General features: G+C 42.1%; 1 protein-coding gene across 9 annotated transcripts in view; it reads left to right on the top strand.

Annotated features, from left to right (window-relative positions):
• The window catches only part of DPF3 (double PHD fingers 3), a 194,102-nt gene that overhangs the window by 81,052 nt on the left and 91,807 nt on the right, over positions 1-21,243 (top strand). For all 9 annotated transcript variants that reach the window (XR_014852632.1, XR_014852634.1, XR_014852633.1 and 6 more), the window contains 2 exons: positions 9,421-9,581; positions 14,824-14,931. Coding sequence is in view for 6 of the 9 variants with exons in the window: in XM_085062232.1 (XP_084918358.1) it covers positions 9,421-9,581; positions 14,824-14,931 (269 nt within the window). In the remaining 3 variants the exon portion in view is untranslated. The remainder of the gene's footprint in view (positions 1-9,420; positions 9,582-14,823; positions 14,932-21,243) is intronic.

Genomic DNA, 21,243 nt, shown 5'->3' with positions numbered 1-21,243 from the left:
TTCCCATTGCAAACAAACAAATGTGCCACTTGAAGACTAACCCAAGCTGGTTTTACTACTGGTGATACCTCTGGTGGCAGAAGGGGTTTTGTGAGCTTGCCCTCAGCTCTTCCTGGCAATGTCAGCTGGGCTTGCTCAAACAGATCAAATGGCCTTGCTTGAACTGAGTCAGGGAGCACTCATGCAAGTGTTGCCACTGGCAGGAGGTGTGGGAGCAGTAAGCTCTAGGAGACAAGCAGTGAAAAGCAGCAGGGTAGGAGGGAATGGGTGATATTTTTAGCTGGCACAGCTAGAGCTAGGAGAGGATTTCTGTTCATGATCTGAGCATCTTTTTAGTACAGACAGTGCCTGAAGTAATGCACACGATTTATTAGTGAGGTAAGTGTAGGGTGTTACCCATGTTCTGCAGGGGAACTGTTAAAGCTACAAAGGAAGTCACAGCTGAGTAATTTGTAGATATCTGGTTTGCTGTCTTCCTGGTGCCAGGTTAGGTGATAGATTATGGTTTTTACCAGGAATGCAAAAGATAGGTCCACTGTGGGAAATCCGAACCATGAGACCTGAATGGATAGACTTTGACTACATCTGGCCCCTAAGACTATCATTGCACTAAGCCAAACAGAATTCTGGTGACCCCAAGCCCCAGCAGCTTGAGTTGCTTCTCTAAAAATAAATATAAAAAAATCCCTTGGATATTGTCATGTCCAATCTAATACTGTTGCTGAAGTTTTCATGAGTTCATTTCTTTAGTAATTGGAGAGAATTTTTGACCTTTTAGGGGAGGTTAGGACCAAGCTGAATTCTGAGTGCTGTCTTCAGACACAAAAGAGGTCTAGGTTATTACCTTTCACACCTGTTGTTCATTTAATTGGATAATGCTGCATCTCTTTAAAACAGAAACTCTGGCCTGAGAAAGAATAGATGCTCTGAGATATCCCCAAGGAGTCTGCCTCTGAGATTAACCTAATTGGTCACTGTGCTGAGTCTAATAGAGGTTGTATGCAATGTCTGTCTCTGGAAACAACTTAGGTAGCCTGATGTATGGCATGGAAACTGCTGCTGATGCCTCTTCATGGAAATAAAAGTAAAGTAAGGGAAGATGTGGACAAATTACCACATGCACTGTAGTATAATTGTTCAGAGTCCAGTATATTTGGATGGAAATGATGACTTAATCTTCTGAAATACCAAATTTCATACATACACATCAGCTTGTACCATACGCAGATACCTGTTGTATCTAGCCAACAGCTCTGCATGTTAACAGCTGAATGAGATGGGCACAGTGATCCCACTTTTTTGCTTTGAGAGCTGGGAATGTGGCTGCAGGCCTTGAACAGGGTCATGCACAGCTGCAGGAAGAGGACCACCTCTAGTTTTGATCCTTATTCCTGCAAAAAGGTGGCTGCAGCTCTTGACCCTGAAAGCCAGATTTTTGTAAGCAAGATAGCATCACGTACCACACTCTTCTTTGCAGTATTAACTTGTGCTGCTGTTTCTTTTCTGTAAATGGAAATGCCAGCAGAGCTCTCATACTTCTACAATACCTGTGAGGATGGGGCTGATGAGATCGATTTTCCTCAAATTGTAAGTTAAGCTTACCTTTTGTAATTTTTTCTTCAAAGTCAGACTTTTTGCATGAGATGATACCTGTAGTTTCACAGTGGATTAAATTACAGCCTAAGCCTGTTTCCAGAGCAGTGAATGTAGCTCAACTCTGCGAGGCTGTGCTCTCTGTTACGAATCAGCATCACACCGTGATTCAAGCAGTGAGTATCCTGTTGATTCTGGCCCCAAGTAGCCAGCAGGGATTTCCAACCCACCAGGGGAAGTCTGCTGGTAAATACCTGCAAAAGGGGATTTCTTCGCCCTTCTACATAGAAGATGGGCTAATGCTGGGTGCTTGGAGGAGGGTGCTGAATGACCTCACATTGCTTTTAAACTGATCTGGAATTCAACCTAGACTTGTAGCTCAGGGCAACCTCTTGACTGCTGTAATGTCTGGGCTGTGCCAGTGCTGACTCAGGAGCTTGTCCTCTGATGGCTCCTAATCCCTTGAACTACATACAGTCCCTGCACCTGCCACAGTGCAATGAACAAGTGCTAGAAGCTTGTCTATTTTGACCTGTCTGCATGAGTTCTTCCAATGAAAGGTGTTAACTCTCCTGGAAAGTCTTTTGTTTACCCTTGGATCATTGCTACTCCAGCAACACTGTCTCTGCTTTGTACACTGTTTTGTGGTCTGATTTGTGTTGTCTACTTACTACCAAAAGAGTCCTGCTAGCCATTCTTTTCTCTGACTCTCAGGCTGGGGAAAGTTATACAGTCTTCCTGTTGTCCATCAGGTGAAATTACTCACTATGTATAGAAATGAAATAGCTGTCTCAATGATTCTGGCTCTTGGAGAGTGTAGGATAGACATGTGTTTGTGGGTCTTTAGAAAGCTGCCAAGTTTATGTTAAAAAACTGAAAGCCCAGAAAGTTTGAGTCATTCTGTAGCACATCTGGAAATCCTGTTTTGCCTTTGCTCACATTCACACCCCTTACATCATAAGAAAATGCTGTGCAGGGACAGATGCAATGGACCACTATGAGAAAACTGAATCTGCACATTCCTGCACTTTCTGGCTTGCCATTAGAGTTTGTGGTAGGATTTTGAGCAGTCTGTTATGCTTCACCTAACGCCAGGAAAGCCATTCTCTGTTCCTCTTGATCTCCGTGTCCAACCTTTCTGCAGTTGCAAAGGGTGCATGCTTATACCATTTAGGCACTGCCTGTAGAGTAGAAATTCCAGAGAGTACAGCCAAAGGAGGGGCCTAGCCAGCCCTTTTTTGTTTAATACTCAGTAGTTGTCTGACACTCTTGAATATGTCATATTTTCTTTTGCTTAGATCTTTTGATGAATGTCATGTTATCATCTTACAATGTAATGTGACGATGAGCAAAGAAGAATGCTTTATGTCTTCTGAAAAGGTGCTCTGGAGCTGAGGGTCTGCTGTCTGAAGATGTTACAGGAGCTGGGTGATACTGGACCCTGTTAAGCACAGGTTTTCTGCTACATCTGAGTCTAGAAAGGAGAAGCAGACATTCAAGCAGCTTGACTTTAGTCCACTGTGCCCTTCATGAAAATCAGTGGTGTTTCAGAGACTGTGAGGAAAAGGTATGAGGACAGGTGGGGGACTGTGGACTTCTCTGGCTTGCTTTGTGATAGGAAAAGTGCTATGGTTTACAACTAGCTCTGTCTTTGTTGCTTATCTAGCCTGAGGTAGAGAGTCAGATTAGGCCAGTCCAGATGGGAGAAGTACATGAGCATGGCCAGGCCACAGCTTGAGAAGAGAATTACGCTGACTGGATAGGGAGAGGAAAGCCCTTTTGGTGATTGTGTCTATAAGATTGTCCACATTAATAGAGGTAGTGCATAGTTTGTAATGCTTCCCACTTCCAGTCAGCCTCAGTCCAATCTCTTCTGACTTCAGCCTCTGCTAGCTATGCTGCCCTTGCTTTCAACACTGCAAGATTTGGGAGAGTGCTGTCAGCTTGAGAGGGAAAAAGATGCATAAAGCTGGGTGTCATCAGCATAATGGTTGGCTTTGCTGCCCATATGTTTCATCATATTCCCTGTAGGTTTTGCATAGATATTAAATCAAAATAGTTGAAGAATTGAGCCCTGTGGCATTCTTGGTGTCACAGGTCATAGACAGAAGGAGCAGCTGCCTGTCAGGGGCCTCATGGAAAGGAATGAGTGTAGCCAGCTCAGTGCAGGTCTCTCAACACTTGCCAAGACATGTTGTTGTCCAAGATGGTCTCTGGTGTTGCAGGCTACTGATAGTTCAGGTAGTGCCTGCATGATTTCTTAGTCTCTGTTCAACTTTGTGAGAAGGCCTGAGAACCCACTGCTTCTTCATTTCCAGACTCATTCATGAGTCACTCCTTTTAGAGTGTCTCTAAAAGGAGAGGAAAAAGTGTGTTCAGAAGCTGCATTGCATCACTTCTCTCATACTACTTAGATGTCACTCAGTTTGAAACTGGATGGCAGTGCTGCTGAAGAACAAGTCAGTTGTCCTTGCTGTTCCTCACAGTATCAAATGAGTCAAATGATCTAAAATGTAAGACTAGAGGCTAAATTTATAGTAAATGTAAACTCCATGGTCATAAGGAAAGCAAGTCCCACATTTTTGATCATGGCTGGGGACCATTGCAAACTGCATAAGGAAAACTCTGTTACTTTCTGTTACATGACTAGTCATTTCTTTCTGTGCTATCAGGTTTTTGCTTGCCTAGTCATGTAGTGAGCATGGGTTTAGAGAGAAATGACTAGAAAGAGGCCTGGCCTCAAGAACTGGAGACAATCTAGATTCATACTCAGAGGTATCTGGTGGAAATTTAAGAGCTGTACTTAAGGACAACCGGTTCTTTGTTATACAAGTTTTCTCGGGGTGATATGGACCTGTAATCATGGTTGAGCTTGGCTGATCTTCAGCAAGTGCTCACCTTAATGGGTACAAACTTGAATTGTGTTAGGCAGTGCAGGAGAGTTGTGCTAGATTATGCCTGTTTTGTAGCTATTGTGAAATGTCTAAGTGCACTCAAAAATATGTGACTTTGCAGGATGGACTGCAAAGTGGTGGTGGAGAGCTGCTCCACTGCTTTCAGGGCCCATCAGGATCCCTTGTCAGCACAGAAACAAACATCTTGAACATCTGGAGTGAAGTCAGACTCTTGGTTCTTGTTGCTAATTTATGGGCTTATAAGACAGGCAAGTTGGCAAGTTCTTGGGTTTCTTTGGTTTGTTTTATTTTTGGTTGTTGGTTGTTTTTTTTTTTTCATCCATTGAAGGCATGCCTAGACAGCAGAGTCATGGTACTAGGTCCTATACACAAAAGTAGTAAGTTGGAGTCTGCTCAGAAATCTTATGGTCTAGTTATAGCAGGCAGGCAAAGATTGAGGGAGGGGAAAAATTATTCTTCCCTGACTTTGTTATTAGCTGACCTGATTCCTTGACAGAAAACCTCAGTTATTTAACACTTAAAAGAACAGTGACCTCAAGGAAGTCACAGTCTGATCTTCCATGCTGATGCTTACTGTCATGGCAGTGACTACCTGCAAAGCTGCACAGAACTGCAGCAGCCTCACGTCGCTGTCCCAGCACCCATGGGCCTGGTGGTGCTTTCAGAGTGCTCACCTCCCTGTTCACACTGAGCTTCCACTGCTCCCAGCCTGTTCTTTAGTTTCAGTCCCACTTTTTTTCACCAAGAAAGAGCCCCTAACCTCTACTAAACATTTACCCCACCTATGCAGCTTTGCAGAATTATGCAATAGCATAGGTTGTTCTTTTCCAAGTCCAGGAGCTTTTATTAGTCAGCCAGAACCAGGTTATTTTAGTGTCCATGGGTTGGTATGTAAATGCAAAGCCTGTGTGTATGCCAGCAGTATGACTGGCATGCCTGTCCCAAACATCTGGGTTTTCACCTGGGGCTCTGTACGGAAGGGCTGTGTGCTTTTCACAGTGTGCTGACAATTGTATTCAGTATTTCCAGTTCTGCTGGCTTCAGTATGATTTGCCTTCCTTGTCCAGCAGTTGTTCATGTCTGCTTCTTGCTTTTTTTTCCCCAGCATCTTTAAAATCTGCACATATGCTGATGATTTTGTGTCATTAATATCAATCTAGACAAGTCTGTATGACCTTTAACTCCCCTGTCCAAAGGGAAGAATTGACCCTTGTAGTCGGTCACAGCACAGCACTGACTCATACATACTTTTCATAAAAATAATGCAGAAATTCCCCATAGTTTTTACACATACTTTTTCAGGAGTTGAAGTGTAAGTCTTCCATAGCAACACAGTTTGGGAAAACTATGAAGCATGTAACAGATTATTAATTTTTTTTTGACATATGATGCACTTCATAATATTCTTTTTTTTTCTCTTCTTGTATCTCACTTGCTCAAACTCAGCGGGTCTGTCTGAGTTTCACTTGAGCTCATGTGCTCTCCGGTCTTATTCCCACCCTTGTCTGTTCTCCAGCTCCATTGTAAACCTCCTGGGAGGGGGCTGGGATTTGTCCCACCACCCTGACTCCACAGTGATGAACACAATAGGACCATACTTTCCCTATTTTTGCCTTGATTTTAATACACTTTCTGCTTTTTCCTGTATAAGATAAAACATGTTGTGTTTAGATACGTAGCAGAAAAAAAGAAAAAATATCTTTAAGTTCAAACTTCCTTAAAAAAAACTAACTGAAATTTGGAATGAGTCAGAATCTCTCCAATAAAGACTAATGGTAAAACAAAACAATTAGGGCCCCAAAAGTAATTTAAGGGAAGCTGTTTACCACTAACATATGAGTGTCATAAGAAAATACTGTTTCTTTACTTTCCTATATTTGATTATTTGCCACTTAAAAAAAATTTCCACTTATAATTAAGGCCAGGGCAATTTCTCAAGGTCTCAGTATCTGAATATCTTTCCAGTGAATACTTAGAGAACTGCATTTTTTTGATCATGTTTGCTGTATTAGAGCCAAGGCAAGCTTTCTTAAAATATGGAGGTGACTGAATACTTCTAAATTGTTATTTTGCTTTAAGGCAAAAAATACATATATAAAATCTTTGAAATAAATGTAATGAAACAGCTAGGCTGCAAGATTGTGTCAGGAGTGAATTTGACCCATTAGCTTGGTTGCTTCTCTGCTATTAGGATCTCAAAATCTCTTTTCTCCCTCTTAGAAAAATCTGAAATTTACTTGATAGTGTGATTTAAAGCCAAATATTTTACGTGTGAAGACTTATTTTTGGTCTTAGAGCAAGGTGGAAACTGAAGCAACCTGCAGTCAGCTCCTGTATCTGGGTTGCTGAGATGTATTGTCTTTGTTAATATGGATGCTTTGTGGTGTGCGTATTCTAATGATTGAAGTGATTTTTGGCATAAGGAAGACTTATGCAGTGGTGGCAGGTTTTTGTCATACAGCTCTGCTTTTCTTTCTAGTAAAATCCTTAGAGTTAGAGAGGATCCCTGGTTTAATATAGAAGGAATCTGTCATAGCTCTGAGGAAGCTCAAGTGTTTGTGGAAAGAGCTGTTAATCTTTGATCAACTGGGGTCTCCTTGTTACTGACTTTGATTACACAAGTGTACAACTTTAATTACAGCTTTTAATAAGCTTTCATTTCTTCCTAGTCACATTCTTTGTATAGCAGTGCAGCTTATCTTTTCCTTTCTCCCCTGCTCCCCTTCCCTTCCCCGCTGCCTTTTTATGGAAAAGGGCGTTTGAGGTCATTGCAGGGGACTCAGTGTCCGGAGGGATCCTGCTATACACGCTCTGCCCATGGCTGAACCCTCCACTCGCTTGCACAGTCCACAGAGCTCTCCCTCCTTCAGCTGCCCTGCAAAGATCCCTGTGCTGGCAGCTGCCCAGGAGCTGGTGGTCAGCAGGGGAGGACAAGTCTGAGAGCCACCATGTTCACACAGATATTCACTGCTGCACAAAACCTCTGAAAAACCCTTATGAAGTCTGTAACCAAAAGATGTTCTGACTCCTTTGTGCATTTTATGCTTCTGAGGGGCTATTCCTCTCTCCCTTGGGCATGCTGTGAAATGTGGTGGCTGAAGTCAGAGGGCAGTGGGAAACTGGTGGGCTCCAGTATCTACCCATGGTACTCATTCCACATCCAGGGACTCAGTGTGCTGCCTATCCTGTGGTCATTAGAGAAATTACCTGGTAGAAGTTTTGTGAGAGACATAGACTTGTAAATAACTGAGATATGGCTTAAAACAAGCATAAGGAAATGCTTTTTTTCACATGAATCATATTTCGGCTGTGGAACTCATTGCCCCACAATGTTTTAGGTGTCAAAAAGATCAGTGGGTTGAAGAGTTGGTTGGGTAAATTCATGGAAGGAAGATTCATCAAGGTCAGTTAAACATAATCTCCCCATCATTGGGTAATCTGAGACTTGGGTAAATTAAGTTCTGATCCTCAGAGCTGAGAAGGGGGAACTAGAAGTGAATTTTTGCTCTTCCCTAAGCCTCTGCTTTTGGCCCCTGTCAGCAACAAATATTGGTCGAGTAAAGCCAAGATGAAAAGTGTTTGTCTCCCATGTAAATTATAAGGTACAATTGAGGAGTGAGTGACTTAAAAGATGTGAATCACAAAAAAGATACAGATAGTAAAACAGAGCAATTTGCACAGCTTTGACATTCAGAGGTGTGCAAAATTTTAAAATGCCAATTGTGCCTATGGAAGAGGATAGTGGAGAAAACAACTAATAGAACAGAAAAGGGAGCCCTTTTTATCTCTGTACATGCATCCCTTTGGCTCACTTGCTGTATGTGCTATACTGCTTTTGCACATTAATGAATATCAGAGTCAGAGCAAGTTATGCTATGTATCACTCTGCTCCTGTTTTCTAATGAACTTACCCCTAACAGGTAGCTTTCCTAGCTATTCATGTCACGACTGAATTTCACCTTGACAATAGATCAAGAATGAAGATCAGCATTGTGGCCCACCTACTTTGCAATGCTCTGGCATGACAGCTGCTTTGTGTCCTCAGGGTAGCTTTACTTTGATGCTTTTCCCTGTTTAGAGAAATTTGGAGGGAGGATTTTGGTAATCTCCAGCAGGCAGAGCCTTTAAACCTTTCTCAAGGGAAGATGAAGATTCAACAGCATTTTTGAACAAACAGTTATTTATGAAATAAGTGACATTGTCTTTAGAACTGTTCTTTCCACTGTGCTCCAGAGAAAAGCAGTATTTGCCATGCTGGATCTTAATGGTCACTATTGTAGCCTGCTGATCTTGGCACCTCAGGCTTCACTGCAGAAAACTCTGGAAGGCTTATGACAAAACATCTAGTCTGACCATTGCAGATATGGATCTAGTTATTAAGGGGTGTGTTTTCATGCCTCAGAAGCATACCATAAGAGGACTGTGGTCTTTGCTCTTATGGGCTCTTTGACACCAGAAATGCTGAAGCGAAGTTCTTCTAAACATGGCTGGCTTTCTGGTTGCTTAAAACATACAGCAGTAGTTGCTGTAACATGGGATTGAAATGACTGGTTTGCTGAATTGGCTGGACAAACTACAGGGGAAGAGAAACAATCAAATGAGTTTACTGTGGTGTACATGGGCCTGACCCAGGGTCATAGGCCAGTGTGATTGCATCATTTGCTCATTCAGTAGCCATGCTGCTACTGAAAAGATCTGTGTCTGGTCCCTGACAGCCTGATCTTTTGGTGAATTTGACATCACTTTCTGCATGATCTGCTTCAGCAGTGTCTCATGTCACCAGCCTTTGCATCTGTCTAGGCAAAGATTTTCTGCTTGTCCACTTTCAAACCAACCTCACATCCCCTTTTCCTACTCTTGTTGGAGGGGGCAGTGCAATCATTCTCACTGTGTGCCCTGTCTCTTTTGGCAGACTTGGGGACCAGTTCTACAAAGAAGCAATTGAGCACTGTCGCAGCTACAACTCTCGGCTGTGTGCCGAGCGAAGCGTCCGCCTTCCCTTCCTGGATTCGCAAACTGGGGTAGCTCAGAACAACTGCTACATCTGGATGGAGAAGAGGCACAGGGGACCAGGTTGGTAGCATTGTGTCTGTGTATGCATGTGCACGTATGGAGGGCTGGCCACTGAGCCCTCATGGGATTTAATTAATAGGAGCTCAAACCTGCTACAGGCCACACAGAAGAGAAACTGCCTAAACCTCTGTGCCTGCAGGGGATTTCCTTTGGTAACTGCAGAGAGCTCATGCTAATTACTCTCTCTCTACGCAAAGAAGTGCCTGACATGGTAGTTTCTAACGCTGCATCATTGTAGCTCTTTTCATGCTATCGATTCCCAGCAGAAGACTCAATGCTCTGTTCTGAGCAGGACTGCAATTACCTCCAAGGTGGAGGTGGGAGTTTCTCAGACGAATGCTGACAATAAGGAACTAAATTGGGAAGGATATATAACCAAAGTAAAATATGGGAGAGACCAGTTAATGGAATGGATGTTGTTCTGATGGTTAGAAATATACCTATAATTCTGCTGCTTCTGCTTTGGACAAGTTAACTTGGATATCAGTTCTGGAGCTGCAGTTTGCTTGGGTACAGAAAGAAGTAGGTGTATTTCCTTAAGGAGCTTTGGCTAATGCCTGTTCCAAAGCTCAGTGAAGCTCAAGGGAAAAGAGCACTGTTATTTTTGTAGACTTTGGTCAGTGGTTCCTCTGTTAGACTAAATCCATCTGAAACCCTTCTTTGAAAGGCAGAGGACGGTCACCAGTTGAAAGACTGGAGATGTTACTCAGATAGAAGTGCTTCTGAACCCTAGGGGGAATTTGGCTGGGTTATACAGTATCTGACCAACCATTAGCTCAGGGAACAAATTTTTTGACAGCACCAAACTGTATTTCTACCTTTTTTTTTCCCTTTAGTGCAGCCCAGAGAATCCAGGCAGGAAGGGACCTAGGGTACATGGGCACTGGAAGTATGACATGCACACATGTGCATAAATGCATGCCAGTTCTCTAAACTACATTGACACCCTCCCACCTTTACCCTCCACCCCCTCAAATTCTAGATCTGAAATTATGGGAAGGTGCAGCCTGCTCTAATGTCTTCTACTGTGTGGTTTACAGGAGATGAAGTGGGAGAAACACATATGATGCTCCTTTACCCTCCTGGGGCTAAGAAAGCAATTGTTGTTTCTGAAAAGTGCCTAGTTGAGTCTTGGCTGAAACTTTCCTTCTCCCTTTCCTAAGACATAGTAAAGGAAGGATCCTTGTGCTCCTCCTATTCCTAAAATAAAAAAAAATCAAAAGTTAATGTTATTTTGCAGTACTATCAGAAACTAACTATATGTTAGTGGTAAACAGCTTCCCTTAAATTACTTTTGGGGCCCTAGTTATTTTGTTTTACCATTAGTCTTTATTGGAGAGATTCTGACTCATTCCAAATTTCAGTTAGTTTTTTTTACGGAAGTTTGAACTATCAGAAACCTGTTTCTGCAGTAAAATAGAGCCACTTCTGATGCCAGACACAACAGATGTTTTTACATTGTTAAAAATACCCTAAGAATATTTCAGCTACCAAAACTGCTGGGGTAATTTGGGGCTGCTGAACATGGTTCACAAGATGGGAGTTGTCTAAACTTCTGGACTAACCCTTCTTTTGTAGGGTTGTTTCACAACCACAGCTGCGTTTTGTGTTTCAGCTGAAAATTCCCCATTCCTAAGAGATTATGCTTTGGCAAAACTAGCTCCCTTCCTCTTCCTCTTCCTCTTCTCTTCTCTTCTCTTCTCTTCTCTTCTCTTCTCTTCTCTTCTCTTCTCTTCTCTTTCTGTTCTTCTAGCATATTGTTATGAGTAAGGTGCTGCTATTTTTATCCTTCTGAACACAGTCAGAAGGTATATATACACACAGGTATGCATCAACTATATTCACAAGTAATCTTTTGTCAACAGCGTCTTCCATAAAGATAGACATAGACTGTCTTGTGTGGGTCTCATTGGTGTCTATGTACTTGCAGAAGGAATCATCATAAATGTGTTACAGCATCACATCAGGAACCACGATATCTTAATGCTTTGCCTTTCTCAGCCACAAGCTCTGTGGACTACCTTGAGCAAATTCAAATTCATTCTGCAAATCTTTCCTTCCTCACTTCTGATAGTGAACTGTTTGGCAGCTTGCCTTGCAAAAAGGGGATCAGTGACATTTCTCCTGCAGGTCTGCGCTGGAGACTAATGGTGGAACATTCTTCACAGATAGTATTAAGTGAAAGAAGCCTCCTGCATCTGCATTGGCCACCAAATCTGATGACTTCGTTATTTTGAATTAGTGTAATCACTGTGAAATGAAGCAGCCCTCCTCCCCCATATTTGCTTTCTTTTTTCTTGATTTTTATTAGCCCATTTACCGCTCCCTTGAGTGTCTTTGCATAAATCTATTTCTTGTAGTATTATGGTGAGTCAAGGCATCCCTGTACAGTTTTAGCATGCCTGTTTTTGGTCTGTACACAATGTGCTCATGTCCATACTAAAGGGCTCTGAAAATTCCCTGCCAGCCATCCCGGTATCTGTCTTGTGTGCTATGCTCACTACTGTTTACTATCCCTAACCTGAAAAAATAGATTAAAAAAATGGCAAAGCTCCAGGATGTCTTTTCACTTACACAGACTTGGAAAATGGAGCAGAGTCAGGAACTCAGCATATAAACACGGATTCTTGCTGTCCTCTTTGTTAAAGGAGTCAGAAATCTGCATCTCATGATAAACAGTTCAGGGTTAATTTCACACAATACTGCACATAACTCCCTCTTTTTCCCCTCCTCCCCTGGCCTTTCACATGAGCTTTGAGTTATGATTCTCCTACACTAATGAGATAAACAACATAACTCACTGCAGGTTCTGCTATTTCCTCTGTAAGCAAATGGTTGGAACTTTCTCTGGTTGCCCTATAAGGTACCAGAGGGAGAGACAACCCACCGAGGACTGAAGACAGTAATATGCATTATTTCCATATTTGCTGCAAGATCGACTGTGAAGGAGCTACATTCAAAGCACTCGAAATGGACCCTTTCCTTGTTGCCTCTCCTTTGTGTAAGATCTACACTTCATGTGAGCCAGCACAGGGATGCATGGGGAACAGGGCAAAGAAATGAAGGTAGCATTGATAGGTTCAATGAAGTGAAAGTCTGGTATGTGTTTTAAGTTCACTGGATGGCAGTATATTAATGAACAGGTGCATTGTGAGTGGGAACAGAGAGCTTACCTCAAGGGGTGCAGAGGTGGAGGCTGGATCATCTGTCTCTTATTGATCTACCTGCCACCCCCTAAGGAAGAGGCTTTCCCACCTCTCTCTTTTCAAGTTTCTAGTTGGGTTTTCAGCATGTGTAGTTGGTTTTCGCTGTCCTGGCTATGTCCGCTGCTCTTCCATATAAGAGTGCTTACATTAGTAGATATTCCCCCAAAACCAGTAGATCTTTGCTCCTCTCTGTCTGGGACAAAAGCTGTGGTGGTTTTTCTTTCAAACAGCTCTGTGGAGGCCTGTGCAATGGAGTGCTGATTCTCTGTGCTATTGCTTTAGTCTGCCAATTGCCATTTCAGTGTTGTGTTTGAGTCCTTGCACAGGACCTGCTGTGAAAGGGTGGGGCTTCTTACCTCCAGCTCTTTAATTATTTGCACCAGAGCCAGGCACAATCCACCTCATCATTATAACAATTGTTTGCAGTGGTTAATGTTTTCAAAGTGGTATGAAGAAGGGTGTCCAAACACTGGATAAGTGCTGGTTATTCGCATTTTTAATCCCAAACTGGTCTTCAGCAACCTGTTCTGAAATATGTTCTTCCTGGGATGGGCACAATGCCCAGCTTTCTGGGCATTAATGAAAGAAGGGAATGAAAAGTCCAAGTCCAATAGAATTCTGTGCCCTGAAACAGCCAGGATCTCTGCAGATAGTCCATCACTTGGCCATAATCAGGCAGTAGGCTTTAGATGCTCCAAGGCCTTGGAAGTGGGTGGAAGGTGCTGGGGTCTGAACTGGCATTTCCCATTCAACAGTTGAAATATTTGAAACCAGGAACTTAGGTCTCACTCACAGAAATTGATTAGTACATTCCCTCAAGGTGAATTAAGTTATTGTGTCTTTCTCCCCACCCCCAAGTCACAGGATATTGGGTTTTTTTTTGCATTATCCTCATTTGGTCTGGTGAGTCACTTTTGTTTCCATGCTGCAATTCTCTCCTGGCTGCTTCAGAAGAGAGAACTCTTGGGACATCTACCTGCCCTTGAGCTGTTCTGCTTTACTGGCACCCCCTTGATGCTGTCCAGCTGTTCACTGTTGATACAGTTTCAGATATAGTAACACCACTCCTGTCTTCCCTCTCATGTGGTTTTACCTGGTTTTTGAGGACAACGAGTCTGGAATTGCAGTTATGCTTTGTAGCCCCTTCAGGACAACAGCAACAGCAGAAGGGCAGAGGAGCCAAAGCAGAACTGGTGGACAAGAAAGGGCAGGGAAAGCAGAGGAGAGAATTAAATTCCTCCAACTTTTTTGTGTCTTGCTGGGTAATTCTGCATGTTGTGACAATCTGGAGCAGTTGAGGATGCTTTGAAGCACCTGTCAGTGTGCTTCTGTGCCCCTAGTAGTGACGCATTCACAAAGCCCTGCTGTGTCCTGAATGCAAGAAAGTATAACTCGAACATCGGCTGAAGGGTGTCCGTCAGGAGAGCCAGGGCAGCTCAAAATGTGCCAATGCCAAATGTGATTTAAGGGAGCATACAATGATATAAACATTATCTCTTCATTCAGGATATTGGCACAAGGAGGTAAGAGTCAAAATGAAGAACTAGTATTCAAACAAAAATCCAGAATTTAAGCAAAAATACAGTCAGACTTCTTGGATCTTGATTTGCTCCCGTTTGGAAGACAGAAATTTCCTGAGCTTCTCTGTGCATCAGGGCCTCAAGATTTGCATGTCAGAGCATCATCTCTTCTCTCTCAAGGGGCTTTCTCTGCCTGTGGAGGAGGCATCGCCCTTGTGACCCAGGAGAGTCTGAAATTCTATTTACCCTGAAAAAATCACAAATTATTTATGTGGAGCTCTGGTTTCAGTGAGCTGAGTGAAGTGTCTAAGTAAGACCTAGATTCTCTGTAGGCCTGATCCCAAGAGGTGCTGAGGAGCCTCAGGAGCACTGGATGCCTTGAGTGTGTAGCTCTGCCTCATGATTTGCAGGACTGAACCCTCCAACAAGGAGATGCTGGAAGGGCAAGAACAAAGATGCTAGAGACAGTGCTTGTGGTTTACAAAATGTGATTAATTTTTTGCCTTTAATCTTCAGGCTTGGCCCCAGGTCAGCTGTACACATACCCAGCACGTTGCTGGCGCAAAAAGAGGCGTTTGCATCCCCCTGAGGATTCCAGGCTGAAGCTGCTGGAAATTAAACCTGGTAAGTATTTGTTTGCCTGCCTCTCCTGAGCTGCAGAGCAGCTGGCATACATGCAAACCTGGCATTTAGACCTTGGACTTTATCTTTGCTGCTTTCCAACCATTCCTTATTGCATCTGTTGCATCTTACTTGATTTGCTATAACCATAACCACCAAACCCTCTGCATACAACTCATCCCTTATGAAAATGTGAACAACTTGTATTGCATGCAATGGGAGCTGAATTTACCTTCTGTAGGTTTCAATCCTGGCTTCTATTAGCAAAGTCACAAGGATGTAAAGAATCAATGTATTACTAATTATTTCCTCAGTGCTTTATTAATACAAAGTCTCACTGGCATCCGCTGCCTTATCGCTGTGAAAAAGATCACTGTGGAACAGTGGAACAGTAAGTACACTGATAAGATATTTCTTAGTGGGGCCAGTGACGAGGGGTATGACCAGATTATAAACAACAAATGATAAAAATTAGTGAGCATATGCCACATTTGTGTATTTGTGTCTGCCTGCATGTGTACCTTTGTCGATTATTCTTTCATTCTTCTTGTCCTTGCTACTCTTCTCCCACAATTAAACTACGTGAAATGATGAGTCTGGATGCTGAATGAGTGACTGTAAAGCAGATGTGGAGGAGCTGCAGCTGTGTCAGGTAGAGCGTAGTGTTGTGAGCTCTTCCCTGCAGTTAGTAATAAAGGCTTACTGTCTCTGGGGTCAGCTATTATGAGAAAGAGGGAACACATATACTCACAGCTGGATGTGGTTTTTAAGAGGTGAGACACTGTCAGTATAAAATGCGCAGGAGAAAACCCCCAAATGTAAATTAAGAATATTTTAAAAACCTGTTTGACAGAAGAAGGTGCCTGGGAACTGAGCTATGCTCAGCAATACTGATGACTTTGATTCTATGCAGTAGGTGGTGAAGAGAGAGGAAGGGGCAACAGAGACAAGTTCTAAACCCATTAAAATCAGAGGCAAAACTCCTGTTGATTCTGGTAGAAACAGTTTTTGAAAACTCCCTACCTTCAAAATAGGAGACATGAGTGGACAGTTGGACCCAAGGAAGAAATGCCTATAACCATTCAGTTGGGGTTCAAACCAAGGGCAAAATCTCAGCCAGCAAATAGAACTAGACCTCCCAGCAGAGCTGCTTGGAAAGAGCTGATGAAATCACTCACATACGTTGATGGAAATGAGACTGGACTCTAGGAAGAGGATGATGTTGGCTCATAGAAGTGCCTACCTCAGATTTTGTGATGATGCCAGTACTGCTGTGCCTTGGTAATTTTGTAAGGTAAAGCAGTAGGGTAGAATTTGACTCTTTTTTGTTTGCATTACACTTTTTTGCTGTACTCACTGAATGCCAAATTAGTGCATCCTACATGCCACAGGGCACAAAAGGCAATTACCACAAAGTTATCAGATAAAGAGACCTCAGCATGCCTGTCTCTGTGTTGTTTTGCCTGCTATAAACATCTCTACATCTCAGGAGTGCTACTTTTGTTGCATTGCCGGTGGCAACCAAATAAGGCAAGCTATATTGCTCTGCCATTTAAATCTATTTCCCAACCAATTTCTATCTAGTGATTAACTTTCCTTATCAGTTATATTACAAAATAATTTCACTCCATCTGTGCATATCCAGAATAGACTCACTAGCCAAAAGTGGGATTTTTTCCCTTCTCAGATTGAAAGTAAAAAAACTGTGAAAAACATTGGACCTCCATTTAAAGGTAGCTTCTGAGAATTTGGGAGAAAGATAGTGTAATTTATTTTCAACACAGACAGCAGAAACACTGTAGGTTTTGGAGGGGAATACTGTTGTAAAAGCTAATGCTGAACCTAGGAAGCTACCTAATGTTGACTTCTTTAGTCCTCAGTTAAACACTAGATCGTTGTGTGGGGCAAAAATGTGGAAATTTAAGCTCCCTTAAAAAGCACAGAGATGACAGCTGCAGGGCATGTAAAATAAATTTGAAAGAAATCTAATCGAAATGTTCCATAGTTTCACTCCGCCTAGGGCTTGGGCATTCTATTCATTGCTTAGAGCTGTTCTCAATAGCTAGAGAGTGTTTGTGCTTGGTTAAGATGCAAATAGATGATTTTTATATAGGAGGCTGTGGAATTGTTGATGTATTTTAATATATATTTATAATTGTTATATAACTTGTGCAAGCAGTGCACTTCTACAACATAAAATTAGGGCTAAACCTTAGTTGTATCATGTTAACTGTGTAGAAGCACTTCTTGTAAGACAACCATTATAACAAACACAGAAGAGGATCTTTGCTCCAAAAGTTGCCATTCCAGCAGTCAATGGAATTGGCACCAGGGATGTGAATACTTGCTTGAACTGCACCTGGGCTTTTGGAGTGGCTTATTATAGCAATAAGTTGTATTCAGAAGTTCAAGACACCTACATAATGCAGGAGATACACAGATCTAGGATTTTTGTTTTGGTAAGTCAAAGCTAGTCATCAGCTGGTCAGTAAGTAGAATCAAACTATTGTCTTGCTAGCAGTTCGAAGGTACAATAAATCATTTAGAAATAGTATAGTATTTATAACCTACTTTTGCAGGTTTACCTAGTGCATGACACAACTCAGTGAGTGAGAGTTTCACATATGGTAATACCAAAACCCAATGAAGAAAATAATCATGCTTCAACGGTCTGCTGTTTTTTTGTAAAATGCAAGGTGCACTGTAATGTTTTTCCTGGGATCAGTTGATGCCTGCATCGTAAGAGAAGATGGTGCTTTTGTTGTCCTGATCTGTTGCTTTTATTTGGTTTAAAATGAAGGTGTTTGATTTCAAGAACAGTAACAGTCAAAGTTGTAAAGGTGTGAACACTGGAAAAGGAGTTGCTCATGCAGCCTTTAGATGTCTGTTTTCCTCTGCCACTCTATTCAGAGCTACATGCATGCATTGCCCTAGTAAAGTGGTTTGTTCAAGGATCTAGCAATGGTTAAGTTTGCGCTATTTCTAAGCATCCACAACCCCGTCCAGTAGCCTATCCAGTAGATATGCAGGAGAAATGAAGTATTGCCAATGCTTATGATAGTGCCTTTACTGACAATGCAGTCAATATAATATGAGCAGATCTTCAGGAATTTCACTAAGAATTCCTGACATTTACTTTCATATGACCTGGTCTTCATCTTTCATCTCTAAGTTATATTCTTATCATCAAAACCAAGAATTTTGGCTCAAGTGCAGCCTAGAGTTCATTGTTGTAATGGGTATGAGCTGTTACATGGGTCATTATAGTGTCGCAATCAAGACTGCTATGGACACTGGTACAGATTTGAACCAAATCCTGGGCCATGGGCAATATACTGACATATTGCTAATGCGGTGAGATTTGTAGAATACCAGATTGAAAGGGACCTCAAGGATCATCTGGTCCAACCTTTCTTGGCAAAAGCACAGTCTAGACAAGATGTCTCAGCACCCTGTCCAGCCAAATCTTAAAAGTGCCCAGTGTTGGGGAATCTACCACTTCCCTGGGGAGACTATTCCAATGGCTGATTGTTCTCAATGTGAAAAATTTTCCTCTTGTGTGCAACTGGAATTTCCCCAGGAGCATCTTGCACCCATTAGCCCTCATATTAATCATGTGACTCTGTAAAAAGGGAGTCTCCATCTTTGTAGCCAGTCTATAAATACTGGAGCATAGTGATAGAGTCTCCCCTAAGCTTTCTTTTCTCAAGTCTGAACAAACTCAGTTCTCTCAGATAGCCACATGGCAGGCTTCCCAGGCCTTTGATTATCTTTGTGACCCTTCTCTTGGCCCCTTCCTGACTGTACACATCTCTTTTGTATAGCAGGGACCCAAACTTTTTTTTTTTGTCTTGTCAAAGCAAGACAATGTTCATTCATATTGAGCTTATGGTCCACCAGGACACCAAGGTCCCTTTTCACAGAGCTGCTCCCCAGACAGACAGATCCCATTCTGTCCTGCACTCCTGGATTATGTTTTCCCAGAGACATTTCCTAGGTACAGAAATTTAAAGTTATTAAGTGTCGACACAAATAATAATATTTGTGAAACTAGACTTCTGTTCAACCAAGTATGGGAAATGTGGTTCTCTGCAGAACTGAGCAGTGGTGTTTGCATGACACTTCAGCACAGAACAGTGGGAGGGCTATAGGCAGCTCATGTTTCCATGTTCACTCAGCTGGCTGCTCTCCTACCCAGTAAAAGAGCAAGAACAGAGCTGAGCTCCTGTGCATGAGAAGTCTGGGAATGGGTGAGGGAGAGGGTTGGGCCAGGTAGCCTCTTCTTCCAGTGGGGTGGGAGAAAAAAGAGGACTTTCAACTCCATCGCCACTGTGAACTGCAGGTGCTGTGAAGGCAAGCAGTAGGATGCCGGCCCTTGATAAAATCAGAGCAGTTGGAAATGGGAGGGTTAGAAATGAGAGAGAGCTCTTGGATTAGACCCAAGGTCCCTTGAAATTATAACTGATCCTTGTCCTATATACTTACTGGTTTCGTGGTGCAGGGTAGTATCGTGATTCTGTGTTGGGTCAGCTGTCAAAACTGTAGAAGTGTTATTGCCTACAGTAAACCCTGCTGACAGTCAGGTATTACCCAAGCTTTGCACCTATGCAGATGAGAACAGATATGGTGAGTGTGGCCAAAAATTCTGGTGGAGTTTAAATTGGTAGTGTCCTACTTCAGTTTTACAAGATAGCTGAATATAGGTACATACATCCATACCTACAGAGCTTTTATTTCACGTGGTGTGTAAGTCTAAAGAATATGACTGTAAAGCTCTTGTCTCAATTTATTGATGCCCTTTGGTTTTGGACTGAAAGCACACAGTGAGGTTTCAGAGTGGCAGCCTTCCCACCCACTTGGAGAGTGTGGAGTAGAGTTTGTTTGCACTACTACTGTGCTGAAAATGAGCTGGGGTCCTGTGGTAGTGTCTGTCCTGTCACTTATGTCTGGGCAGTCCAGTGTTCAGCTAAGCTAGAGAAATGTTTTTTTTACTAGTTGTTGAATAGTAAAACAAAAGTATTCTTCATTTGCTACTATGAACCATGGTAGAGTTGTTTGAAGCAAGTATGGAAAACAGATTTTCAGTTCCAGTTGAACAATGCCTGATCTGTTTTTAATCTGGCATATGGGATATATTGAGGTGGGTGTGCTTGTGGATGAATGAACAAAATCTGTCCAGATAAGCTATTATCTCTTTAAAGCACCTCAATTTAACTTGTGGAGAATGTGACTGATTGTACAAAGTACTGTACATTTCCTGGGAAGTGAGGAGTGCTCCCTACTCTTGGGGGAGATGCACAGCATGTCTGTGGAGGTCCACACTCTTTAAGATGGGGCACTTCACCAAGATAAAATTAAGATGACATTAAAAAGCAAAGAACAGAATTTGTAGTAGTATCACTTGTATGTATCTAGAAACTCAAGCAGTATGTTAGATCATCATCCCAGGGGTTTTGTGAAGTCTTCTTACATTCTCTGCTATAGCCACATACTTACAGTCCAGATATACAAAATATAGTGAAGGAAGTACTTTGATTTCAAAATGGAGAAATGAGCTACAAAGAGAATAAACTACTTCTATGATAGTTTAACCAGAGGTTTGTGGTACAGCTGGAAATCAAACCCAAGAACGCAGAAAGAGCACAGCTCTACTGAGTTCCACATTATTTTTTTTGCTCCTGGTCGCTATGCCCAGCTTCACTCAAAGATATTAGAGCCTAAAAATAATTAAAAATACTTAATTTCATGAAAATTTCCTTTTATATTTTTTCTCCCATAGACCAATTAATACTGACTAGTTTCACTTTTGATTTCAGCACTTTCTACACAATCACACGTTGGTTCCTGTTCTGTACTACAAGACAGCAGTGTTGTTTTGCTATGAACACTGTAAAGAGAGGCACATCTCTTCTAAACAAAAACTTTTCCTACTATTTGACAGTTCTACTATTATCTCTGTAATTAAAGGTCATGTTATGTTATAGAACCTGCCTGTGGATCCTTTTTAAGGCCCATTAAGACCATCTTAGGATCATAACTGGCAGAATAATTCTGGTGCCTCATAAGAGTACATCTGTAACATGCAGATTAATTGGATACAATATTCCTGAAGCAGTATAATATGAACTTAGCAGTTGTTCAGACTTTTGACAGATGTCTGCAGACATGATTTTACCAAAGTTACTTTTTGTGTAGAGCCTATTTTAACTTTTTAAATTGTTCATTACTTTTGTCAGCATTTGCTATGATAAACCCTTCATTCGGGGTGGAGCTGACTTGAAAGGAGCAGGTTTGTTTCTCTGATGATCTGGTCTG

This window comes from Lichenostomus cassidix, chromosome 5, assembly GCF_008360975.1.
Source record: "Lichenostomus cassidix isolate B80296 chromosome 5, HeHo_3.0, whole genome shotgun sequence".
Classification (NCBI taxonomy): Eukaryota; Metazoa; Chordata; class Aves; order Passeriformes; family Meliphagidae; genus Lichenostomus; species Lichenostomus cassidix.
The sequence above is the reverse complement of the archived record's forward strand: the minus strand, read 5'-3'. Positions and strand labels throughout refer to the sequence as shown.